We start from the raw sequence: 22,667 nt of genomic DNA, 5'->3' as shown, positions 1-22,667 counted from the left end.
TGTTAAGGTCTAATACAACGGTTAATACCCAAGATACTAAGAGAAAATGGGAAAGAGACCTGGGGGTTGATATTGATGATGATGTTTGGTCTGAAATATTTGAAAATGCCAAAAAACTTTCTGTGTGTAATAGGGCCTGGTCGATTCAGTTAAGAACCATACACAGATTACAGATTTCACCTAGCCTTCGCCATAAAATGAATTCTGATTTATCCCCCCTTTGCCTTAAGTGTAAGACTGAAGAAGGAGACTATATTCATTGCATATGGTCATGTCATAAGATTGAACGTTATTGGTATGATGTTGTGCAAGAACTGAATGAGATCTTTAACATAGAGCTTGAACTTGACCCTTTGTGTCTGATTCTGGGACTTCCTGATAATAAGATTGTCAACAAGTTCCACAAACGTCTGTTCAATCTTTTAACCTATGCTGCTAGGAAAAATATTTTATTGTCTTGGATCAATGAAGAACCGCCAAAAAAGAGAGGCTGGGATAAAATAATCATGCAGTGCATGCCTTTGGAATATCTGACTTGCCTGCTGCGCTCTACAACCGATACCTTCTATAAAATTTGGGACCCATATTTACGTTTTATTGGTCCTCAGTTAGCTGAGACCTTGACAATAGGGTTCCTTAACAGAAGTGATACTGCTAACCTTGATGGATAAGATAGGAACATCACTTTTTGTCTCTTTAACACCGTGGTTTTGTTTTTCATTTTGTGTACATAATGTATGTACATGAGTGTAATTCCATATGTATAATGTTATACTGTATATCATCTAAGGAAATGTACATTGATGCCTGTGTCCTTTGCTTTTGCAACGTGTCTGAGCTGAGCTGTCTGTCTGTCTTGTCTTTTTTGTCATAACTTTGAAAATCAATAAAAAATATTATTGAAAAAAAAAAGTAACATATGAGGGGTCAAACTAGGGGTTTCTCATGATTCTGAATCCATTAGAAGCATCTGTTTTGCACAAAAAACATTCCTTGGGCTAAAAAACAGCCCACAAGACTATGGTTTAGTGATGAAAAGTGATGAGTCATCACTTTTCACACTTCTGTCGGAGCCGTTTTAGCCCAATGAATGTTTTTTATGCAAAACAAATGTTTGCAATGGATTTAGAATCATGAAAACCCCCTAGTTTGACCCCTCATATGTTACTTAAAGCAGATAATTTTTTTGCTTTTTTTCCCTGTAATGTAAGGTTAATGGGACACCAACTCTAGCAGCTTCTAGCAAAAAAGCCCAGGATTTTTGCGAGGGACCTGGGAGCTAAATCTTTTATAAAGGGTCCATAGAGGTCAAATCAATCATCAAAACATCCTTGCCGAGGATGGTCACAGAACCTTGGTTTGAGACCCTACAAGCTCGCAGCGCAACACGTCCCCCCCTACCCACACACAGACAGAGAGACGGAGACAGAGTTTGCCGTGGTCAAATATTGTCATGGTACTACACTGGTATACAGTATGTTCTTCCTGTGGTGTCAAGTGATTTCATTATGTTAGAACTGTGGAATAGACTCCCTGTCGCACTTAGAACAACAGACTCGCTCCCTAGCTTCCACCGTGGCCTGAAGACTCACTTCTTCAGACTCCACCTAAGCCCATAGCACTACTGTAACACTCCCCTTCCCTCGTTGACCATACATGAAGCTAGATAGCAGATTTTACTGATTAGGTGTGTGGTCTACCTATGTTATTGTTTTTCTAGATTGATATTCCTATGCATGTGTTGTATTGTCGTTGATGTACTGACATATTATCTTGCTTATTATATTGATGTATTACCTGCTTATGTTAAGTCGCTTTGGATTAAAAGTGTCTGCTAAATGCCTAAATTGTAAATTGTGGAGTCAAGTGATTTCATTATGTTATTGAAAGCAGAGATGTAGTTTATTGTAAAGGCAGTGGTTCTCAACCAGTGGTCCTTGAGGGGGTTGTAGTTGGTCCCCAGCAAAATGATTGAGAGTTGGTTGGACCCGTATGGGTCCATTTGGTTTCATGTTTCACTCTCAAGAGTGAAATGATTGTTAAACATCTGCATTACTCGCTGTCCCTTTTTTTTTTTTTTGTATCAGTTTTTATAGGTGTTTCTGCAGTCTTGGTATAACATAGTGGTTCTACAAGCAAGCACATCAGTGCAGGTGGTTTCAAAGAGTTAATTCTCTGAAACAACACAGTCCTATAAATACATTGAAAAAATTACAGTAATTTTTGTACTCTTGAATACTACATAGTACATTTAAAAGCAAGTACTTTTTTCTTACTCAAGTAACATTTTGACCAAGCTACTTTTACTTGTAGTGGAGTATATTTTGACCAGGAGTAGGCTATCTGCACTCTTACTCAAGTACTGGGGTCGAGTACCGGTAATCTGTCCATCTCTGGTCTAACCTGGGTGTAGTCCTGTGTCTAACCTGGGTGTAGGCTTACTGTAGGCCTGTGTCTAACCTCGTGTAGGCCTATATCTTACCTCGGTGTAGGCCTGTGTGACCTGCTCGTAGAGGCTCTGGTGGTGGTGTATGGCCAGCTCCAGATCATTCATCTCCGATGGTAGGCCTCCTTCACTGCACACCTTACACCACGACTCTACACCCAACAGGAACTACACACACACACACACACACACACACACACACACACACACACACACACACACACACACACACACACACACACACACACACACACACACACACACACACACACACACACACACACACACACACACACACACACACACACACACAGGAAAAAAAAGAAAAAAGAAAAAAAGAATTTGAAAAATGATTGGAAAGTGAAAACTGCCATGACATCTTCTTTACAAGTGTATGTAAACTTTTGATCGCAACTGTATATATATAAAACCTAACCTCAAACTGAATGTTTTTCTAATTGTAAACATAAAGGCAGACAGACAGGCAGATATACAGTCAGACAGACAGACCTGTTCAGCTTTCTGGTGGAACACGGAGGACATGGCCAGGATGGTGGACCTCTCGTCCAGCGCGGCGGCGAAGCTCTTCCAGTCGTGGTCGAGCTGAGCGGAGATCTGTTTGATCTGTGTGGAGGCGTAATGCCCCGCCTCCGACAGGCGGGACGCCACCGACATGATCCTGTTGATGTTAACGTAGGCATTCTGCAACACATGACCATGATTACACGTCAGTGACGTACTATATGCATTCTGCAACACATGACCATGATATAACAGGTCAGTGACGTGAGCGCTGCTTTAAGCCATTTAGACTGGGAACGCATTATTACACTTTATTTTATGCTTTAACTATTAAAAAATAGCAGATCTACAAGCTTGCAGCGCGGCACTCGTAGATCTGCTATTTTTGAATAGTGAAAATGTGTACAAGTCTCAATTCTATAAGTGTCCTTCTAAGGTTTTTTGAAGAACCTGTTTCTATGTCAGAGGTGCACCTCATTGCAACTCACGTTAGTTTTCTTTCTCTCTCTCTCTCTCTCTCTCTCTCTCTCTTTCTCTCTTTCTCTCTCTCTCTCTCTCTCTCTCTCTCTCTCTCCCTCTCACACACAACCACAGCCAATACCAGAGGGAACGTACACAACAATCTGATGAGAACACAAACCCATAAGACAAATATGGGTAAATTCTCCTACAACTCTACCTCTACAACCCTGCCGCCCAGGTGCGGAATTCCTTGACTACCTCCCTTAAAACATGTATCTCGCTGGCCTCCTTCAGAATTTCCCTGAAAACTGACCTTTCAGGAGGCCAGAGGTGGAGGTAGTTATCACTTCTCCCATAGACAGGCGAGAAGTGAGAACCCCCCCTTTACCTTAGCCCCACTGTTTCCCTTTTCCTGTACATATAGTGTTTTAATAACTGCAATGATATTGAATGTTTTCTTTGCTTGCTATTTGTTATGTCCATGAATTGAATACCAAGTACTTCCAATGTAAACAAGAACAAAAAAGGACTTATTTGGGATGTTCCTTTTAGGCAGGGTGTTTAACTGTACTACATTTTTATTGTACTGAATATACTTGTACTGTTCTCCATCTTTGTCTAATAAAATATTACATCAATCAAATCTCTCTCTCCCTCTCTCTCTCTCTCTCTCTCTCTCTCTCTCTCTCTCTCTCTCTCTCTCTCTCTCTCTCTCTCTCTCTCTCTCTCTCTCTCTCTCTCCCCCCCCCCCCCCCCCCCCCTCCCTCCCTGGCAGATAGATATATAAATAAAGCTAATAAAGCTGTCAGTGTATAAGTGTTATAAGTGTCTGCTAGATGCCTACATTGTACATTGTAATTGTTGTGGTCTTGTTGTGTTGAGTTTGTAGACCTTATTGCTGTTTCTCATTAAAAAGCTTGGAGCGACTTTAAAGTGAGTGCGGGCCAACTTCCTTGTTTCGGGTTTGTAGATCTACTCACCATAGAGTTCATAGCAAAGTGGTTGTGTTGGGTTTGTAGATCTACTGCATGCTGGTATCCAACACCGATCTCTGTGTGACTCTGGAGGAATAACTCCTTGTTGTGAGAGATCCACTCAAACATCTAGCACACACACACATGCACACAAGCACACATGCACGCACGCACGCACGCGCACGCACGCACGCACGGGCGCACACACACGCACACGCACACGCACACACACACACACACACACACACACACACACACACACACAGGTTAGGATACTTGTGGGGTCATGTTAAAGGGATCCCGGGCTAACAAGGAGTAGTTCACCCCAAAATGACTTTTCTTCTATTGATTACTTACGCCATGGGGACTTGAGTTCAACAATATTTTTAGTTCTTTGTCGCATTCCTAGGACAAAAAATAGATTTTAGTAAATTTACCCCCTTTGATTCCAGATGGGGACCCAAATGCATTTGGCCGACAAAGACTCTCCTCCAAAGACTCTTCTCAAATTATTGGCTTAGGAATGCGACAAAAACAAAAGATTATTATTGAACTCCATGGGGTGAGTAATCGACAGAAACATTTTCATTTTGGAGGTGAACTACTCCTTTAATACATTCTAACGGACATGAACAGACATTGTATTGATTTCAGAAACTGTCCATCATCGCAAATAAAACATTTAAAATGTTGATTCTATATGATAACCTTAGGAAGCATTAAGTTGTTGTTTTTATTTTATGTCGTGATGTCAGAGATTGGCAAACCCATTCTGTTAAGAGAGGTTCCCCTGACATCACAGTGATGTCAAAGCATAATGTCAGAGCGACAAACCCATAGAACCACAGTTCAATTAAATGATTGTTTTAATTAAAACAATCATTCATTAGTGTGCAATAAGTGTTAAATGGCTTTATATTACCAGTAAGACTCGTCGCCGTCACGTCGCATACACAAACTTCCCTCCTGATTGGCAATCGTAGCCAATCAAGAGGGAATATGGGCAATGGGAGAGATCCATGTTAACACCTTCTAAGCCTGGCCGTACTCCCTCGGACTTCCTACTGGGTCCCATCAGCCACGCCGTCTATTCCCGGACTTTTGATATAAATTATAATTAAAAAAAAAAAAACATCGGAAATTCTTCTCTGTGTCTTTTTGGAGCGATCTGAAAGGGTTAATATGCTCTGACAGTCATTTTCTGGTGCTGGGTGTGATACTCCTAATATCCAGCAGGCCACGCCGTTGACTCACATTCTGGATGGATGGCTGGCCAGGAGGAGCCTCATCCTCTCCCCAGTGTTGAAACTCAGCAAGAAGCTCAAACAAGATGGCTGGTCTTTGTCTCTGTTCGTGGATCGCGGTTTCAATCACGTTCGGGCGCCGCTTCTCTATCGCTCCTTTCCCTGCTTCGCCGCACGTAAACGAATGGAATTGATCTCCCCTCCGCCTCGCCAAAGTAAGATCGCCGACCTCTGCAGGATGAATATGTACGCTGTGTCGAGCACTCCAGTACGTGTTGTTATCATGTGGGCTTTGTTTTTTTAAAACATGTTTGTAAATAAATGGCTTATTTCTTCGGCGCTACCTCTGTTCAGAGGGTTCTGCCGCGGCTTGCAACGTGTTAATGACATGTCTTTAGAGATACTGTGTACCACTTTGTGTGATTTTGGGCCAAAAATGTGTTTAGCAAAAATCGTCCCGATGGTGGCGCTAGAAGAGGGCCATGTGAGAAATCAGGGGCGGAGGTTGTGATTTGCCATCCAAGGAGTGTGTGTGCAAATTTGGCATCGATAGGGCCAACGGTGCCAGAGATAAGTGTAGAGGCAAAAGTGTGACTGACTGACGGACGGAGAGACAGCCGGTGGAGCTTTTCATAGTAACTGCGACCTGACTGCAATGAATGAGTACTGAAACTAGACCAGGTCAACCTGGTTGTGCCAGACCCCCTGTCTGTCATCATCATTTATGACATCATGCCTTTTGTAGGCATGTCATCATCATGTCATCATCATATATACCCTTTATATAGAAAACCCGGACAGACATTTGCTTATGTAGGCCTACCCATTTCATGGGTCTGGCAATAATGTCTTGATCGCCTCTTGTCTTGATTGTTTAAACATGACGTCATGGGCCGCTATGCTCGATAACAAGCTTGATAAGCCCAAAGCTTATTGATACGGGGTAATCAATACATGTGTTATGGGGTTTGTAGCGGACCCTTGTTTCCAGCTCCATCCCTAATCACCGACCTTCTGGGCATCCTGCTCAAAGAGGCGGAGCTGAAAGCACTGGTCCAGCTTCAGCTTCCTGACGTGCCATGATTGGTGGAGATGCTGCCGTGTGGCATGGAGCTTGTCCAATAGGCTGGCAACCTGGACATACGCAAAGGCACGCGGACACACAGACACAGACAGGGACGTGCAGAGAATGTTAAAGAGAGGCAGGGGTTGAAATTCCTCAAAGGGTCTTTGGAATGGAAATATCGAAAATAGCCAACCTCCAAGCTCACAACTTGTCGCAGTGCTATGCGTTGTGAGCTTGGAGGTCGTCTATTTTCTGGGGTGAACTATCCCTTTAAAGATAGGGTAAGCGATTTCATTATAAGTTTCAGTTTCAGTGTTCATGTAGGTGACAGGCAGGGGCCTTCCTCCAATCATGATCAAATGGGGGCGGGCCTTGGTGCGGGCCTTGATGCGCCTTGGCCCACCCCCACTCGACCATGATTGGAGGAAAACCTGTCTCCTCCACCAAAACTGAAATAGCTTTTTTTCTCCTCACAGGGATAAGACTGAAGTCCAAATATGGACCAAACACTCTATAGTAACTAGTACTATCAGAACATAGACCCATTTAGTTATTATTTGAATTAAATTAAATCACTTGGTGCCAAACACGAGTTTCCAGAGTTTTGGCCGTATGCACCCCTGTGCCAAACACAAGTTTCCCGAGTTGGCCGTTTTTGAACTTCCTACTACCAGTTTCGGTATGATCACGATCGCGAAATGCATGTTTGACTCCCAGAACAACTCTATCTTTCACGGATTTCCAAGCAGATTTTTTTGTTTGAAAGCATGGCACTGGTGTTGGCAATTGAAGATATTAGTCGATTTTAATCCTGGCAGCAAGAAGGTTAAATCACTTAAGCCTGACACAAAGCCACCCTTGCCCAGGCCAACGTGCGTGTGTGCGTGCGAGCGAGCATACCTTAGGCACCAGGCTCTGGAAGTCAGCGGAGCCGGAGATTTGGCTCCTCCCAGAGAAACCCTCTGTGGAGCGGATCGACTGCAGCAGACGTTGACCCTCCCTGTCTAGGTCCTCCACTGGAGCCTTCAGCACCTGGACACGCCCGCACGCCCGCACGCCCGCCCGCCCGCCCGCCCGCCCGCCCGCCCACACACACACACACACACACACACACACACACACACACACACACACACACACACACACACACACACACACACACACACACACATACACACACACACACACACACACACACACACACACACACACACACACACACACACACACACAGTTTACCTTCCAGCTATAGCAAGTCAAATATGTGTTAAATAGCTCTACATTGTGACAGTAATCATTGTTAGAGTGTTTGTTCAGCAGCAGTGTTAAATAGCTCTATATTGTGACAGTAATCATTGCTGTATAGACTCTAGAGTGTTTGTTCAGTGCAACGCACACACACACACACGCACACGCACATGCACACACACACACACACACACACACACACACACACACACACACACACACATACACACACACACACACACACACACACACACACACCTTCTTCTTGAGTTGTGTGTGTTCCTCTATAAGACGGCGAGACCCTTCCACATCCACGGGGAACTCCTTCTTACATAGCAGCTCCTACAGCCAGGAGAGAAAGGGTTAAACCCCCCAGCACTATCAAACAAGAATATTTTCCCAGAGTATAATTTGTCAGGATTGTTCCCTGTTGTCTCATCTGAGGCATTTTATTTTTTACCTTGCACATCTGGTTACATTTGGTAATGTGAAATAAGTTAGTTATGAGTTATTTGTGTTGTTGTTCAGAGCAGACAGCTGACAAAAGACCATTCATTAAATATTGATGATGATAGTTAAATAAAAGTCCAACCGAGTACAGTAGGCTACAACAAGACAACACCTGGTTAATAGACAATCTCCAGTTCATCTTGTCTGGTCAGAACCACCAGCCCAGCCCAACAACACGCACGCATGCACGCACGCATGCTCACTAGTCCCTCCCTAACATTTTAGTTTAGTTTTTATTTATTGACAAATTTGTTATCAGTACAATTAGTCATAGTTTTAGTCATCATGGCTTAACGTTTATCTACTTTGTATTTATTGACGAAATTGTCAGTACATTTAGTCTTAGTTTTAGTCATTAGCTTAGTTTTTATGTTGTTTTTTTTATTTAGTTTTCATCAGTGAAAAAAAGGTAGTCGACTAACATTTTTTGTCTTAGTTTTAGTCGGCGAGATTAACACTACCAGCAGGTAATGTGTTTATCTGTGTGTGCTGTGTCTTGTGGCCAGCAGGGAGGTCTTTATGTGTGTGTGTGTGTGTGTGTGTGTGTGTGTGTGTGTGTGTGTGTGTGTGTGTGTGTGTGTTTGTGTTGTGTCTTGCCTGCAGCTCGTCCAGGCGAGCCAGCAGGTGCACGGCCCCGAACATGAAGTCCTCAAGCGAGAGGCGCAGGTCCAGCCACTCCTGGTGGTTGTAGTCCAGAGAGCCCTCAAAGTCCTCCGTCAGCTGGGAGGGGTCCACCAGCCTGGAGAGGCCCTCCACCGACACCATGCTGGTCTGAAAAAGAACACGCCAAAAAACGTCTGTAAATGAGTTAAGATATGAATATTTAAATTAACTAATATATATTCGTCCTCTCTGCTCCAACAGCTGTTGTACGTTTGTGAGGGTTACATCTCAGAATGGATAGATGTGACAAATGGATGGTCGGAGCCCACCTTTAATTATCAAGATGGACCTGTATGTCTTTTTGGTTCTTGTTTTCTGGGGCAGCCTGTTAAAAAAGACAGCAGTGCTTTGTCCTTGGGAGTCATTACTAGGAACTCCACTGCATTGTGTACATGTACACTGTGACTCCTTACTAAGTACAATCTCTCATACTATTGAAGTCTTACCTCATTTTGTACATGTACATTTTTGCCGTAACAGGAGCCATAACTCTGAGTGTTCAAATGGAACCAAATCTGGACCCGGAAGGGTTCCATTTTGTACACTCTCAGAGGAGTTAAGGGTTTGCAAAAAGTTTGAGAACAACTAGCACTCGTTGACTCCAAATATGCCATAGTAAATCAGTGTCAGACATATTGTGAACAAAATACTTGGGAGAAACTTGTTGTGAGCCTGATGGTTGCTAACCCAAATGACATGGTACCAGGCAACTGGGATGTGATTGAATGCTGTTTGAATGCAAGTTATTGACATGAAAACTGGACTGAAATGTCATGGCCACAGTGTTGAAAAAAATCTGTTCAGGAGGCACTGTTTGAAACTCTCACTCCCGTTCTTATGTGTGATGTTGTACTCTTGAAAAGGGGGGGGGGGGGGGGGGGGGGGGTCATATACCACTAGTTATGGTTTTATTTGCAGTTGTATGAGGGAAAACATTGTTGTCGGGTAAAGAAGTACTTGGATTCAGAAATCAGGGAACGGGGGTACTCAAGCCAAAAAAATAAAGATTGAGAAACACTGCTCCAGCAAAGTAAAAACAAAAAAATCTCAAATGTGTACTTAAGTACAGTAGTACTTTACAGCTCTGACCTCGAAGGTGAACTTGGCGCTGCCGAAGTTGGTCTTCTGCTTCTGCCAGAAGGTGTCTGGTTTGATGATGAGCGCCACGCAGATCTCAGCCGGGAACACCTCCTGCAGGGTCTTCAGGAAGGGCTTGATCAGGTCCCACTTAGACCCCCGCATGTCCAGGATGACCGTGAAGCCCCGCTTACACACATCCTCACTGGGTGGGGGGGGTTTTAATGGTTATTTTTCAAGTTACTTAACAGTACAACCACTTACAAGCTAACAAAAACTAAAAGAAAAAGATCCTTTTGGGAGGTCTAAATTGACCCTTACAAGTATGTTAAAGTTAAGGGGAGACCTTGAGTGGAGACATTGGGGGGGGGGGGGGGGGGGGGGCGACATGTCAGCAACAGATGGACAAGAAGGACAGAGAGACCGTACCTGGGTACAGTAGACCAGTGGTTCTCAACCTTTTCAAGCCATGACCCCCATAATAATCACATTTTATTAACTGGGGACCCCCCCACCCTGAAGAGCACTAAGAGTTGTGGCATTACATCTTGTACACTTTAACCTAACGCGGACCAGTTTGTGTAGGCAGATGGGTGGGCGCGGTGAATCTCTCCGCGAGTCTCAGGCGAATAGCATGTGTTCTCCTCCCCCCACCCCCCTCTGCTCAACGCTGCTGCGTCATGACGTCAACACATTCAGTGCGACAATCTCTGCACTCTGATTGGTTAAGGAAATTCTACACTTCCTCTAACAGTGATCATAACGCGATTGCCCAGGCTTCTTTTTCTTCCGATCGCCAAAAGAAGCCTGGGTTTCCGAGGCTACATCTTCTATAACACAGTGCTATTGTAAAAATAGCAGATACGTGTTCACAACGCCTTGCGTCGCTACATCGGCTATTTTCACAATTTCTGCTTCTAATATTTGACAGTTAATCATTTGGGGACCCCCCCAAAATAATTCCTGACCCACAGGTTGAGAACCACTGCAGTAAAAAGGTATTGTAGGTGTGCGTGTGTGTGTGTGTGTGTGTGTGTGTGTGTGTGTGTGTGTGTGTGTGTACCTAGGTACAGTAGACAGGTAGGTCACCAGCCTTCGTAGGTCTTCTTGTTTTATCCTGTCGTGGTTCGACCTGGCAGGGAAGGTCAGGATAGGACCCCCGCGCTTATCTCTGCCCCCTGCGCGCACACACACACGCACGCACGCACACACACACACACACACACACACACACACACACACACACACACACACACACACACACACACACACACACACACACACACACACACACACACACACACACACACACACACACAGACACACACAAAAATAGCACCACTCAGTTCGCCCAGTGATTTTGTTTTTCCACGCCAATAATTACTTGCGCAAGCAGAGCAAGGAAAGGAGGAAGGGAGGGAGGGAGGGAGGTAGGTAGGTAGGTAGGTAGGTAGGTAGGTAGGTACTGTAGGTAGGTAGGATCATTAACAGGCAATGAGGGACCAGCATTCCTGGTGATGCCAGTGGTGATGTCATTGGTCATAATATATCAGCTTTTCTTTGGAAGCGGTTATGCCAGAGGTGAGTGCACCCCATGTATGGCCTACTTGTGCTTGCGCAAGTTGGCACCTCTACAGAGTGCATTTCTAATTTATAATAATAATTTAGTCCCCATCTCATCTAGCTGAAGACCCCTGAGCTAGACTATCCTGCCCACACATTCATTCAATATGTCACGGTGCTATAAATCAAAGGTTCTCAACCTTTTCAGGCCACGACCCCCAAAAGAATCATATTTTAACAGGGGACCCCACCCTGACGAGCACTAAGAGTTGAGGAATTACATTTTGTATGACACGCCAAAACACGGTTCTATTGTGAAAATAACAGATCTACTTGCTCACAACGCCTCGCATTGCGAGCCGTTGTGAGCATGTAGATCAGGTATTTTCACGATTTCTTCCTCTAATATTTGACAATTTGGCCAATGTTTAATTCGTCATTTTAGAGGTATTTAAAAGTTCTTAAATTGTCACTTTAGAAATGTGCAGGTACCCTCTATACACATAAACTTTATGCTGGTTTGTTTACTGTTGAGTGAGAAAACAATGTTGCACATCAAGTTAATCATCTGGGGACCCAAAATAATTTGGGGACCGCCCTGGGGGTCCCGACCCAAAGGTTGAGAACAACTGCTATAAATAAATGTGATTACTGTCAGAACATCACCGTTATTAATGTTAAGGCTGTCAAAACATTACAGCCTGAACTCTCACCTGAAACAAACGCTATTTTCTCTTTTAGTACAGGCAGTACATCGGACGCCTTGATGACATCACTCCTGAAGGGCCCTGCGAGGGAGAGAGAGAGAGAGAGAGAACATTACTTGTATATAGTGTCAAAGTCATTACAAACCGGCGAATTAGCGACGCGAGGTGAATAAGCGACCCCGAAAATGCGAAATATTCACCTGGTGAATTTGTATGCTTTTTTCTATACACACCTACCACGACGCAAATAAACGCATACAATTTGCCACATTGGATGAATTTATCTGTGGTGCGAATTGTTTGGGGCTGGCATCACACAACCATAACAGCAGAGGGCCCACCACCTGAGTACTGTACTATAAGGTATTTGTACTTGAGTATGTCCAACCCATAGACAGTATGTTTACGGTCTATGGGTTTGCCGCTCCGACATCACTGTGATGTCAGGGGAACCACTCTGACAGAATCCCTTTTATGCCCATATATGGAGTTCCCTGATCATCAATATTAAGCCCGGGGTGGGGTGTGTCTAAAGAAAGACAGAGGAATCGCATGAAAGAGGTCCCCTCCCCTCTTCCCCTGCCCTTACAGTACTTGCATGATGTACAGTTGTACAAACAACTTTTTTCAGTAGAACCGCCCATCCAACTAATATGCCCATAAAAGGGGAATTGGCCCGAATCGCATGAAAGAGGTCTCACAGCACATGGTTGGTTCTACAGACTCCAACTTTCGCACGCAGATAGCTCAGACCTTTGCCTACGTTCTTAGCTACTTCCCTTGCCGTTACCGTACTTGCACGATGTACAGTTGTACAAAACAACATTGTCAGTAGAACCGCCGATCCAACCAATATGCCCATAAAAGGGGACAAGGACTGAGATATACAGAGATCTCCATATATGGGCACATATCTGTTTTACATCACACTGACACCACACAGGTTGAGTTGGCATCTACTTGCCTCAACCTGTGTTCGCTCATGGTCAACTCTACACAGCCTTCTCCAGGGGAAAAGAGAGCCAGCGCTGTAAAAGTTTTCATTGTGGATAATGGCAAGGGCATTACTGACAACATTGTTTATAGGGAACTCCTTTAGGATAATGGGCGTAAAGGGACACAGACAGATACAGAGATCTCCTTATACGGGCATAAAAGGGACACAGACAGACAGATACAGAGATCTCCATGAATTGGCATAAAATGGACGCACACAGACAGATACAAATATCTCCATATATGGGCATAAATGCACACAGGAAAACAGATGGTCAAAACGGGTCCTATGATTTTGGGTTTGCATTAAAAGGTGGTGCATTCATTCCCTATTTACATCATTCCTGAGTATGCTGGTTCCCGACCTAGAAGGGCGGCCGAGCTTATAGTCAAAATAATTTTGACTATTACCAGATTTATGGATTCATGGAATTTGGGAGAAATTAAATGTTTATTTTTTATTTTTTTATATACTTTTGTATCTTAATCTTTTTGAATGCTGCATTATCGAGTGGAATCATGTTATATAAATTTACAGGAATTGTTTGAATAAGTGTTATACTAATGATGTTTTACATGTTTTAAAAACAACTTTAGGGTAGACGTAATAAGCTTAGGCTTCAGTCTATTCCTTTTTTACCAGGGAAAGGAAATGTATATGAGATGTGTTTATGAAGTGTGTTTATGAAATTCAATGTTTCTTTTACATGGAAAAAATAAATAAATAAACTAAACTAAAACTAAACTAAACTAATTTGAGTGACAATTAAATTGTCAAGTAAAGAACAAAGGAAAATAGTGGTGACAGAACTTAATATAAAGACAATGTGGGAAAAGCTACGCACACACGCTCACATGCACGAGCACGTGAACGCACACACGTACATACTCAACAGGACTGGCAAGGGACACAAGTTTTACATAACTGTTATTGCACTGCGACCATCTGGTGTCAAATAATGCCAGAGAGGAGAGGAGAGGAGAGGAGAGGAGAGGAGAGGAGAGGAGAGGAGAGGAGAGGAGAGGTCATTGATATGATATAGTACATCATTGTCAGCTCACTCTGAAATGTGTCTTGTGACCCTGCAGCCCTGTTAAATCACGTTTAACACAAAGAACAAGTATGTCCATATATGGGCAGTATGTCCGGTCGATTTGACATATGGCCCAAGTGCGTGCCACCAAAACTGTGGGAGGAGTAGTGTGGCAAAATGAAGCTGATCTACAAAGATGGATGGATGGATGGATGGAATAAAGTCGGAAGTAGGGATGGGACGACATGAAAATGTCACATCACGATTATTGTGACAAAAGACATCGTGATTTACGATATTATCGCGATAATCAAAATCCATTATCCTGGGGAGGAACATTTGCCAAAAAATAGCAGATATACAAGCTCAAAATGCGTTGCGTTGTGAGCTTGTAGATCGGCTATTTTTTGGAAAAGACATTTGATGGAGTGTGAAAAAGAAAAGACTGTATCAAGTACGTATACTATAAGTACCTTTTACCAATTATAGAGGGTTTAAGTGGTACCGGATATGCAGCTAATGGACCAATCCCCAATCACATACACACCCATTGTAACTGTTACAATGGGTGTGTATGTGATTGGGGATTGGTCCATTGGCAAGTAAAAGGTGAATTGATCCCAGTGCATGACAACTTCACTATAAATTAAATCTCCACGATACAATTATCATGAGTGTTTTTTATCACAATAAACGATAACATCGCTTATCGTCCCATCCCTAGTCGGAAGTACTAGTGTGGTTGCCCTGCAGGGCGCCGGCGCGCATTAGAAGGACAATATGAGTCACCAGAAGGACGGGTGTTTTAGATTAATCTATCATGGTTACAATGGGTTTGCATAGGAAGGAGGCGTGTCTGATAAAATTAATATCAAATGTGACAGGACAGCTGAGAGGGAGACAGGTTTATCTCCCCTGTTCAAGGCATGTTCACACTAGGGTTTCCGGCAGTCCATTTAAATGTCCAGCGCCTGGTCAAGGCGCACCGACTGAAAAGTTAAACGTCACCACAGCAATAAGCTAAAGCAGCCTTTCCTCCTCCGACCGCGGTGGAAAGCCTGACGCGAGGTTAGGCTTCAGTTAAAGGCAGCCGCGGCCGTGTAGCTCACGTTTCAAGTGTTGAATAGCTTGTTTTAAATCTTCATCTTTAGCCCGGTGTCACAAAGAACAACTTCCACAATGATTTAACTTCAGAGCGGTGGTGTGTAAGCTGCTGTTGTGCTGTTGCATGTTACTCTACGTTCGCAAGTTATTTTCACGGCATCACAGGACTTGTGCGGGGGGCTGGGGGCACAATAAAGCCTTCAGTGTGAAAAGCTTACTGTTTACGTTGGGTTCATAAGATTCATCATCGTTGATGATCTATTTGTAATCTGTAAGAATTCTTTCAGCTTTCACCTTTTCGGGGCCACTGTTATTAGTGGACTACATTGTATCTATGTATTTTGTTTTTTAATGGACCGAAATAAAGATTACTACTACTACTGTACTACTAGGACTAGTAAGACAAGCGCCATGTCTTGGCCACCTGGCCAGTGATGTATATCGGTAGCCTGGGTGCCAACCTGTTCGCTCCATTCCGCGATTTGTTTTGTCTCTCCGCATCAGCCTGGAAATGATTCAGTTGACCTGTATTTCTGAACGTCTGTTGTAGGCAACGTCGTTCCAACGAATTAGAGTAGGGTTAGAAGAAGCTAGAATATCGGACCAGTTACCCATATATGGAGACCCCTGGTACCCCGATCACTGGTCATCATCAGCTGAGCACAGCAGCAAAGCTTGGTATGTTATTGTTCGACAAGTCAGATGAATGAAAACCTGTTACTCCCGGTTCATAGGCTTCAAAATTAAAGTATCCACTTTTAACCTGTAGGTGGACTTCAAAACAAAATAAGAGCGCTCGCTTGGTACTTAAAAGTAACTGGAATATTTAAGGTTTGATGTCGGTATCGGACATCGGTCATTCTCTCTCCGATGTATCGGTCGTTTATATACGTAATATTAGACCACAATTTGATGACATTTAGCCACTCAACCCAAAACGTAGAATATATTGTCGTTGCCCGTAAGGATCCATTGGATTTCATTTTACACTCATTAGTTAAAGATCTTATAAAGGGTCCATTTGGTTACCAAATCTCCATCATTTTCCCGGGGAACACCTGGAAACCCCTCAAGGACCACTGGTGGTCCCCGGACCATTGGTAAAAAAGGGGAAAAAAAGCTTTTGAAGGTAAGAAGTTTTAGAAATAATAATGCAAACATCGGCATCTGTCAAAAAATATTTCACTGGTCGGGCTCTACCATATATGGGCATAAAAGGGATTCTGTTAGAGGGGTTCCCATGACATCACAACTTACATTATCTTGTATGCCCATACATGGAGATGCCTTACACATAGATATAGCTATGCCTTGTCTTGGTCATCTGGCCAGTGATATATATCGATGACATCAGGGATCTTCATATATGGGCATAAAGGGATTCGGTTGAATACCCATATGTGGACTTTTACATAGGTGATATCACCTGTGATATCACCTGTGATGTCACAGTGATGTGTCAGGGGAACCATAAAAGTCTGGATCCCGAGGCTAGGGGAACCACAGTATCAGGCGTGACCTTCAGAGATAGACGACTACGTGGACAAGATGTGCCGGACATCACAGTGACATCAGAGCATGATGTCAGAGCGGCAAACCCATAGCCGTAAAAATGTGTACACGTCTACACGTCCAGACAGACAGACGGACACGGACATGTGACGTTTTGTGACGTTTCTCATAGTAAACTTGCGACCTATGGTCACAATTCAATAATGATGATAGCATATTAAGCATAAATTATGCTACATTATGCTGCATAATGTAGTTGTATTTTCCATCATCGCACCAACTCCTTAATATTTTGAGGGCAAAAATGACAATTGATTTAATCAAAAATAAAGAAAATAGGTTATAAGCAACTTCTCTTTCTCTTATCCAACTTCTCATAATATTTTGAGGGCAAAAACAAGAATTAATAATAAAGATTAAGCTAATTAATTAATTAATTAATTAAGCAAAAATGTTTACCACCTGGCCAAGACTTTTTCCTGCAGGAACACCCGCACGCGCGCATGCACACACACACACACACACACACACACACACACACACACTCACACACACACACACACACACACACACACACACACACACACACACACACACACACACACACACACACACACACACACACACACACACACACACACACACACACACGCCTTTGATCCTGAGCACATGTTTTCTCCATCCCAGCTGTTTGCCACAAATACACTGTATCGTGTGTGTGTGTGTGTGTGTGTGTGTGTGTGTGTGTGTGTGTGCGCGCGTGCGTGCGTGCGTGCGTGCGTGCGTGCGTGCGTGCGTGTGTGTTGGAGGGGGGTACAGTAGCTGGTGATCACAGAAGCACATGGCGCTACATCCCCAGGATTGGTTGCAGGATATTGTTGCAACCGTACCGTAGGTCACAGTTTCCGATCAGAACCGCCACAGCTTGTCTGTGTCTGTCCGGATGGGTAACGCCTGAAACTGGTTCCCCTGACACATCACTGTGACATCACAGGTGACATCCAGTGTTAGTTCAAGTTCAAAACTTCGAAAATGAACTAGTTCAGTTCATAATTCCACATTTTGAACTAAAGTTCATGGTTCCCCCACATGAACTAACTTAGTTATTTTTAGTTATTTTTTTAACCAGGCTATTATTTGTCTGACACAGCCCATATAGAACCACACACAGAAATTCTTTCATCCAACTTAACATTGAGGTGCCCACAATATTTAGGTGCCCAGTCCTTATTGTGAAGGCAGAAGTTTCTAACCATCGCGCACATCTGCATGTTTCCGTGTTGGTTAAAATAGCTGATCTACAAGCTCACGGCTAGCAGCCCATGATGCGACGTCAGGCTCGACGAGCCAAAAGCTTATTGATACTCGGGTCTCGATAAAATTCAGAACCGGGGTTTGTAATGGACCTGGTTTTTGGGGGGTTTTTTCGGGCTCCATCCCGAGTCAGTACTGGCTCTCGCTGCCAGTAACTTTTAGAATTGATTTTACGATTTTATGGTTAAGATTTAAAGCTCTTAACGGCCTGGCACCTCAATATCTATCTGAGCTTGGTTTTGCACAGGTGTCACTTTCTGTAAACAGCCGATCTACAAGCTCACAACAGGGTCTGCTTTTGGAACGCAGCCCAGCATAAATCAGGCATTTCGACGCCATCTTAGCCAGCCAAAAAAAAACAAAACACATTTAATCCATTTAGGCCTAGAATTATTTAATGCTTTAACTAATGAAAAATAGCAGATATACAAGCTCACAGCGCGGCACTGAGTGCCACACTACGAACTTGTAGATCTGCTATTTTTGAAAAATCGTAATTCTTTTAATATATATGTTTTTCCCCGCAGCGCAGCGTTCCGCGCTGTGAGATTGTATATCTGCTATTTTGCAATAGTTAAAGCATAAAACAATGTTTAAAGATTTGCGTTCAGGCCTTTTAAGTCGACTAAATCATCTGTTTGTTGCAACAAGCTAAAGAACCACTTTTGGTGCTATATAGCACAGTTTGTTTTTAGTATAGGACAGCTGAGAGGGAGACAGTGTAGGAGAGAGACAGTAGGACAACTGAGAGGGAGACAGTGCAGGAGAGACAGACAGTAAGACAGCTGAGAGGGAGACAGTGTAGGAGAGACAGACAGTAGGACAGCTGAGAGGGAGACAGTGTATGAGAGACAGACAGTAGGACAGCTGAGAGGGAGACAGTGAGGGAGAGACAGACAGACAGACAGACAGACAGACAGACAGACAGACAGACAGACAGACAGACAGTACAGCTGAGAGAGAGAGAGTAGTAGCAGAATGCTAAAGCAACACGTGTGCACGCGCACGCACGCGCGCGCACACACACACACACACACACACACACACACACACACACACACACACACACACACACACACACACACACACACACACACACACACACACACACACACACACACACACACACACACACACACACACACACACACACACACACACACACACACAGGATGATGTCATACTCAGCCTCTACAGGAGCATCTGCTAGCGATTGGTTCACTAATGGGAGAGAGTGTGTGTGTGTGTGTGTGTGTGTGTGTGTGTGTGTGTGTGTGTGTGTGTGTGTGTGTGTGTGTGTGTGTGTGTGTGTGTGTGTGTGTGTGTGTGTGTGTGTGTGTGTGTGTGTGCGCGCGTGCGTGTGTGGCTGACTCAGTCTGGCCAATTGTGCCACTCTATTTTTGTACAGAGAAAACAGACAGTAACAGTTGATATCTACTCTACTGTACACACACACACACACACACACACACACACACACACAGCACTCAACCGTGCCACTCACAGTGTAGCAGTGAGTGACATCATTTCCTGATACCCTGCATCTGTTATGGTGACAGTGACAAAACACACACACACACACACACACGAGCGCCCGCGCGCGCGTGGCGCGCGTGAGCGAGCGTGAGTGCGAGTGTGTTTATTAGGCATATTGCATAATGGCCTAACCACAATTATTTCGTCAGTAGTATGGTTATAATCGTTGAAACATTAAACACATATTTGGGATTGTGGACATCTTTTTTTCTACGCTATGCGTGTTCTACACAATGTTTGTGTCTCAACCATAGACTGTAAAAAAATGCCATTGGTTCCTGCAGACTGTAAATTAAGCCTATTTTATTGTTTTAGAGCCATCTTTCTACATCCGCTCCAGAAATGACCACGGAAATGAAACCAATGAATGCTATTGGCTGGAGGGCGGGTCTTCACTCTGTATAGCCAATAGAAAGGCTAGAAACATAGCCTACTACTTTATCATTCATTTTAAAATTAATGTGACCAGAATTTACCTAACGCATTTCATGATCATGATCATGATCATGATTATGATCATGATCGTGATGATAACATCAATGTACACCAACAACAAATGTGCAGTTAAAGTAGGCGAATAACACACAGCATTATTTCCCCAAAGCCGGGGGGGTTTTAGACAGGGATGCAGCCTGAGTCCAACACTCTTCAATAGCAGAGCAAACTAGAATGCTATTTGGCCCTAAACAGAGAATACACAGTGGCGGAATACCCGAGCAAGGTGACAGACCCAAAACAAAGACAAATCTTGACTAGGTAGGTACAGACTCAGTGAGCACAGTCTCGCGATTGAGAAAGGCCACCATAGAGATACCTGGCTCCCTAGAGAAAACATCCTTTGCACCAACTGTGCACAAAATGAAGTGGACACTGAGCTACACTTCCTAACCACCTGTCCACTGTACCAAGACATCAGAGACACATACTTCCCACAGATCATAGTTTGAAAACATAAAAAAAAAAACACTCCCATATCTGCTGGGTGAAGTATAACAATGTGCAAACACAGCAGCAAGATTCGTGAGATGCTGTGATTGGAGAAGGATATCAAATGGAACGCAACCAACTTAAAGACTACTGATCATGTTGTATGCATCCCTGCAGAGTCTGCATTGAGTAATCTCGATACATGAAAACAGTTTCACCCCTTTCAATTGTACATACAGGTAGTTTTGTACATAGTTTATCTTGATTGTATTGTATTGATTGATTGAATTGTACTGTGTAAACTTCTGCTTTGGCAATGTAGGGTTTCTCATGCCAATGAAGCCCTTTGAATTGAAATTTTTAATTGAGAGAGTGTGCACCCCCCCCCCCCCCCTCTCATCTGACTCATTCAACCTGCTGACTGAAGGAACCAATCAGAATGTGCGGGACTGCTCTGTCTGCCAATAGGAATGTCTCGGTGTGATGACATCATCGTCACAGTGTTCCAAACACATGGAGAGAGAGAGGACTGACTCAGCACAAAAACACACACACACACACACACACACACACACACACACACACACACACACACACACACACACACACACACACACACACACACACACACACACACACACACACACACACACACACACACACATGCTGTGTCTGCTGTTCATTAATTGGGTCCAGATAACGTGATGAAAACAGCCGATCTACAAGCTCACAACATATCACACTGCGACTCATGAGCTTGTGGATCTTGTAGAAGGCCTGCCATTTTCAAACAAAATCTACAGCCAAGCACACTAACCCAGTAACAATGGGAGACCATATAGTATATACTGTACCACTGTTTTGCACAATGCTATTAGATGGGCATCCTTATTTAAGCTTGTTGATGTGTGAAGTGTTTTCTAAGCCAGTGGTTCTCAACCTGTGGGTCGGGAGCCCCAGAGGAGTCCCCAGATATTAAGCTAAATGTTAACATTGTTTTCTCACTCAACAGTAAAAAAAAAAAAACAACATAAAGTTGAGGTGTATAGAGCGTATCTGCACATTTCTAAAGTGACAATTTAAGGACTTTAAAGACCGTTTTAGTACCTCTGGTCAAACATTGGTCAAATTGTCAAATATTAGAGACTGCAATTAGCCCTATTCACGGCCCGCCCACTCAGCAAATTTCTCAGCAACTTCCTGGTGCTGACGTCAGTTTTGCAGGGGCAATTAATACAGAAATAGCTGGACTTAAAGCCAACAAATCATTATTTCGAACGGTAAAGTAAATTATAATACTTTGTGCCTTTTACTATCTTGTGTTCTTGATCATGCTAGCCGTATTTTATACTTTACTATTCGGAAATTGCATTACATTTGCGATTTCTGTGTTAACTCTATGGGCTTTTAGCAGGGTTTTACCCTTCAAAACGTGACTTCAGCACCAGGGGGATGCCGAGTGGGCGGGCCGTGAATAGGGCTAATTGTAAAAATAGCAGATCTACATGCTAACAACGCCTAACATACTGTTGAGCATGTAGATCGGCTATTTTCACAATGGAATAGATCGAGTCTAAGCTGGCCGAGCTCGGACGTTCTATGACCCAGAAGGGTGGGGACACGAGCCGATGAATCTCATCGGCCAATCCCGATCTCTGTGCCTGGCTCCCCTCCCCCACCCCCCCTCTCCCTGCTCATTCTGCTGCCGGCTGCTGCTAAACAAGGAAGTGAGTCGCGGTGGAAAACAAGTGATAAATCATAG

At 43.7% G+C, this 22,667-nt stretch overlaps 1 protein-coding gene across 1 annotated transcript in view; it reads right to left on the bottom strand.

The window, feature by feature from the left end:
* The window catches only part of kalrna (kalirin RhoGEF kinase a), a gene marked incomplete at both ends in the record, with an annotated part of 160,617 nt that overhangs the window by 120,040 nt on the left and 17,910 nt on the right, over window positions 1-22,667 (bottom strand). The window contains 10 exons of the mRNA XM_080752719.1: window positions 2,483-2,614; window positions 2,957-3,148; window positions 4,411-4,533; window positions 6,660-6,782; window positions 7,615-7,746; window positions 8,221-8,304; window positions 9,070-9,243; window positions 10,225-10,417; window positions 11,276-11,390; window positions 12,489-12,563. Of these exons, the coding sequence (XP_080608845.1) occupies window positions 2,483-2,614; window positions 2,957-3,148; window positions 4,411-4,533; window positions 6,660-6,782; window positions 7,615-7,746; window positions 8,221-8,304; window positions 9,070-9,243; window positions 10,225-10,417; window positions 11,276-11,390; window positions 12,489-12,563 (1,343 nt within the window). The remainder of the gene's footprint in view (window positions 1-2,482; window positions 2,615-2,956; window positions 3,149-4,410; window positions 4,534-6,659; window positions 6,783-7,614; window positions 7,747-8,220; window positions 8,305-9,069; window positions 9,244-10,224; window positions 10,418-11,275; window positions 11,391-12,488; window positions 12,564-22,667) is intronic.

Source organism: Nannobrachium achirus (genome assembly GCF_963921795.1).
Source record: "Nannobrachium achirus genome assembly, chromosome: 22".
In the NCBI taxonomy this organism is placed as follows: Eukaryota; Metazoa; Chordata; class Actinopteri; order Myctophiformes; family Myctophidae; genus Nannobrachium; species Nannobrachium achirus.
The sequence above is the reverse complement of the archived record's forward strand: the minus strand, read 5'-3'. Positions and strand labels throughout refer to the sequence as shown.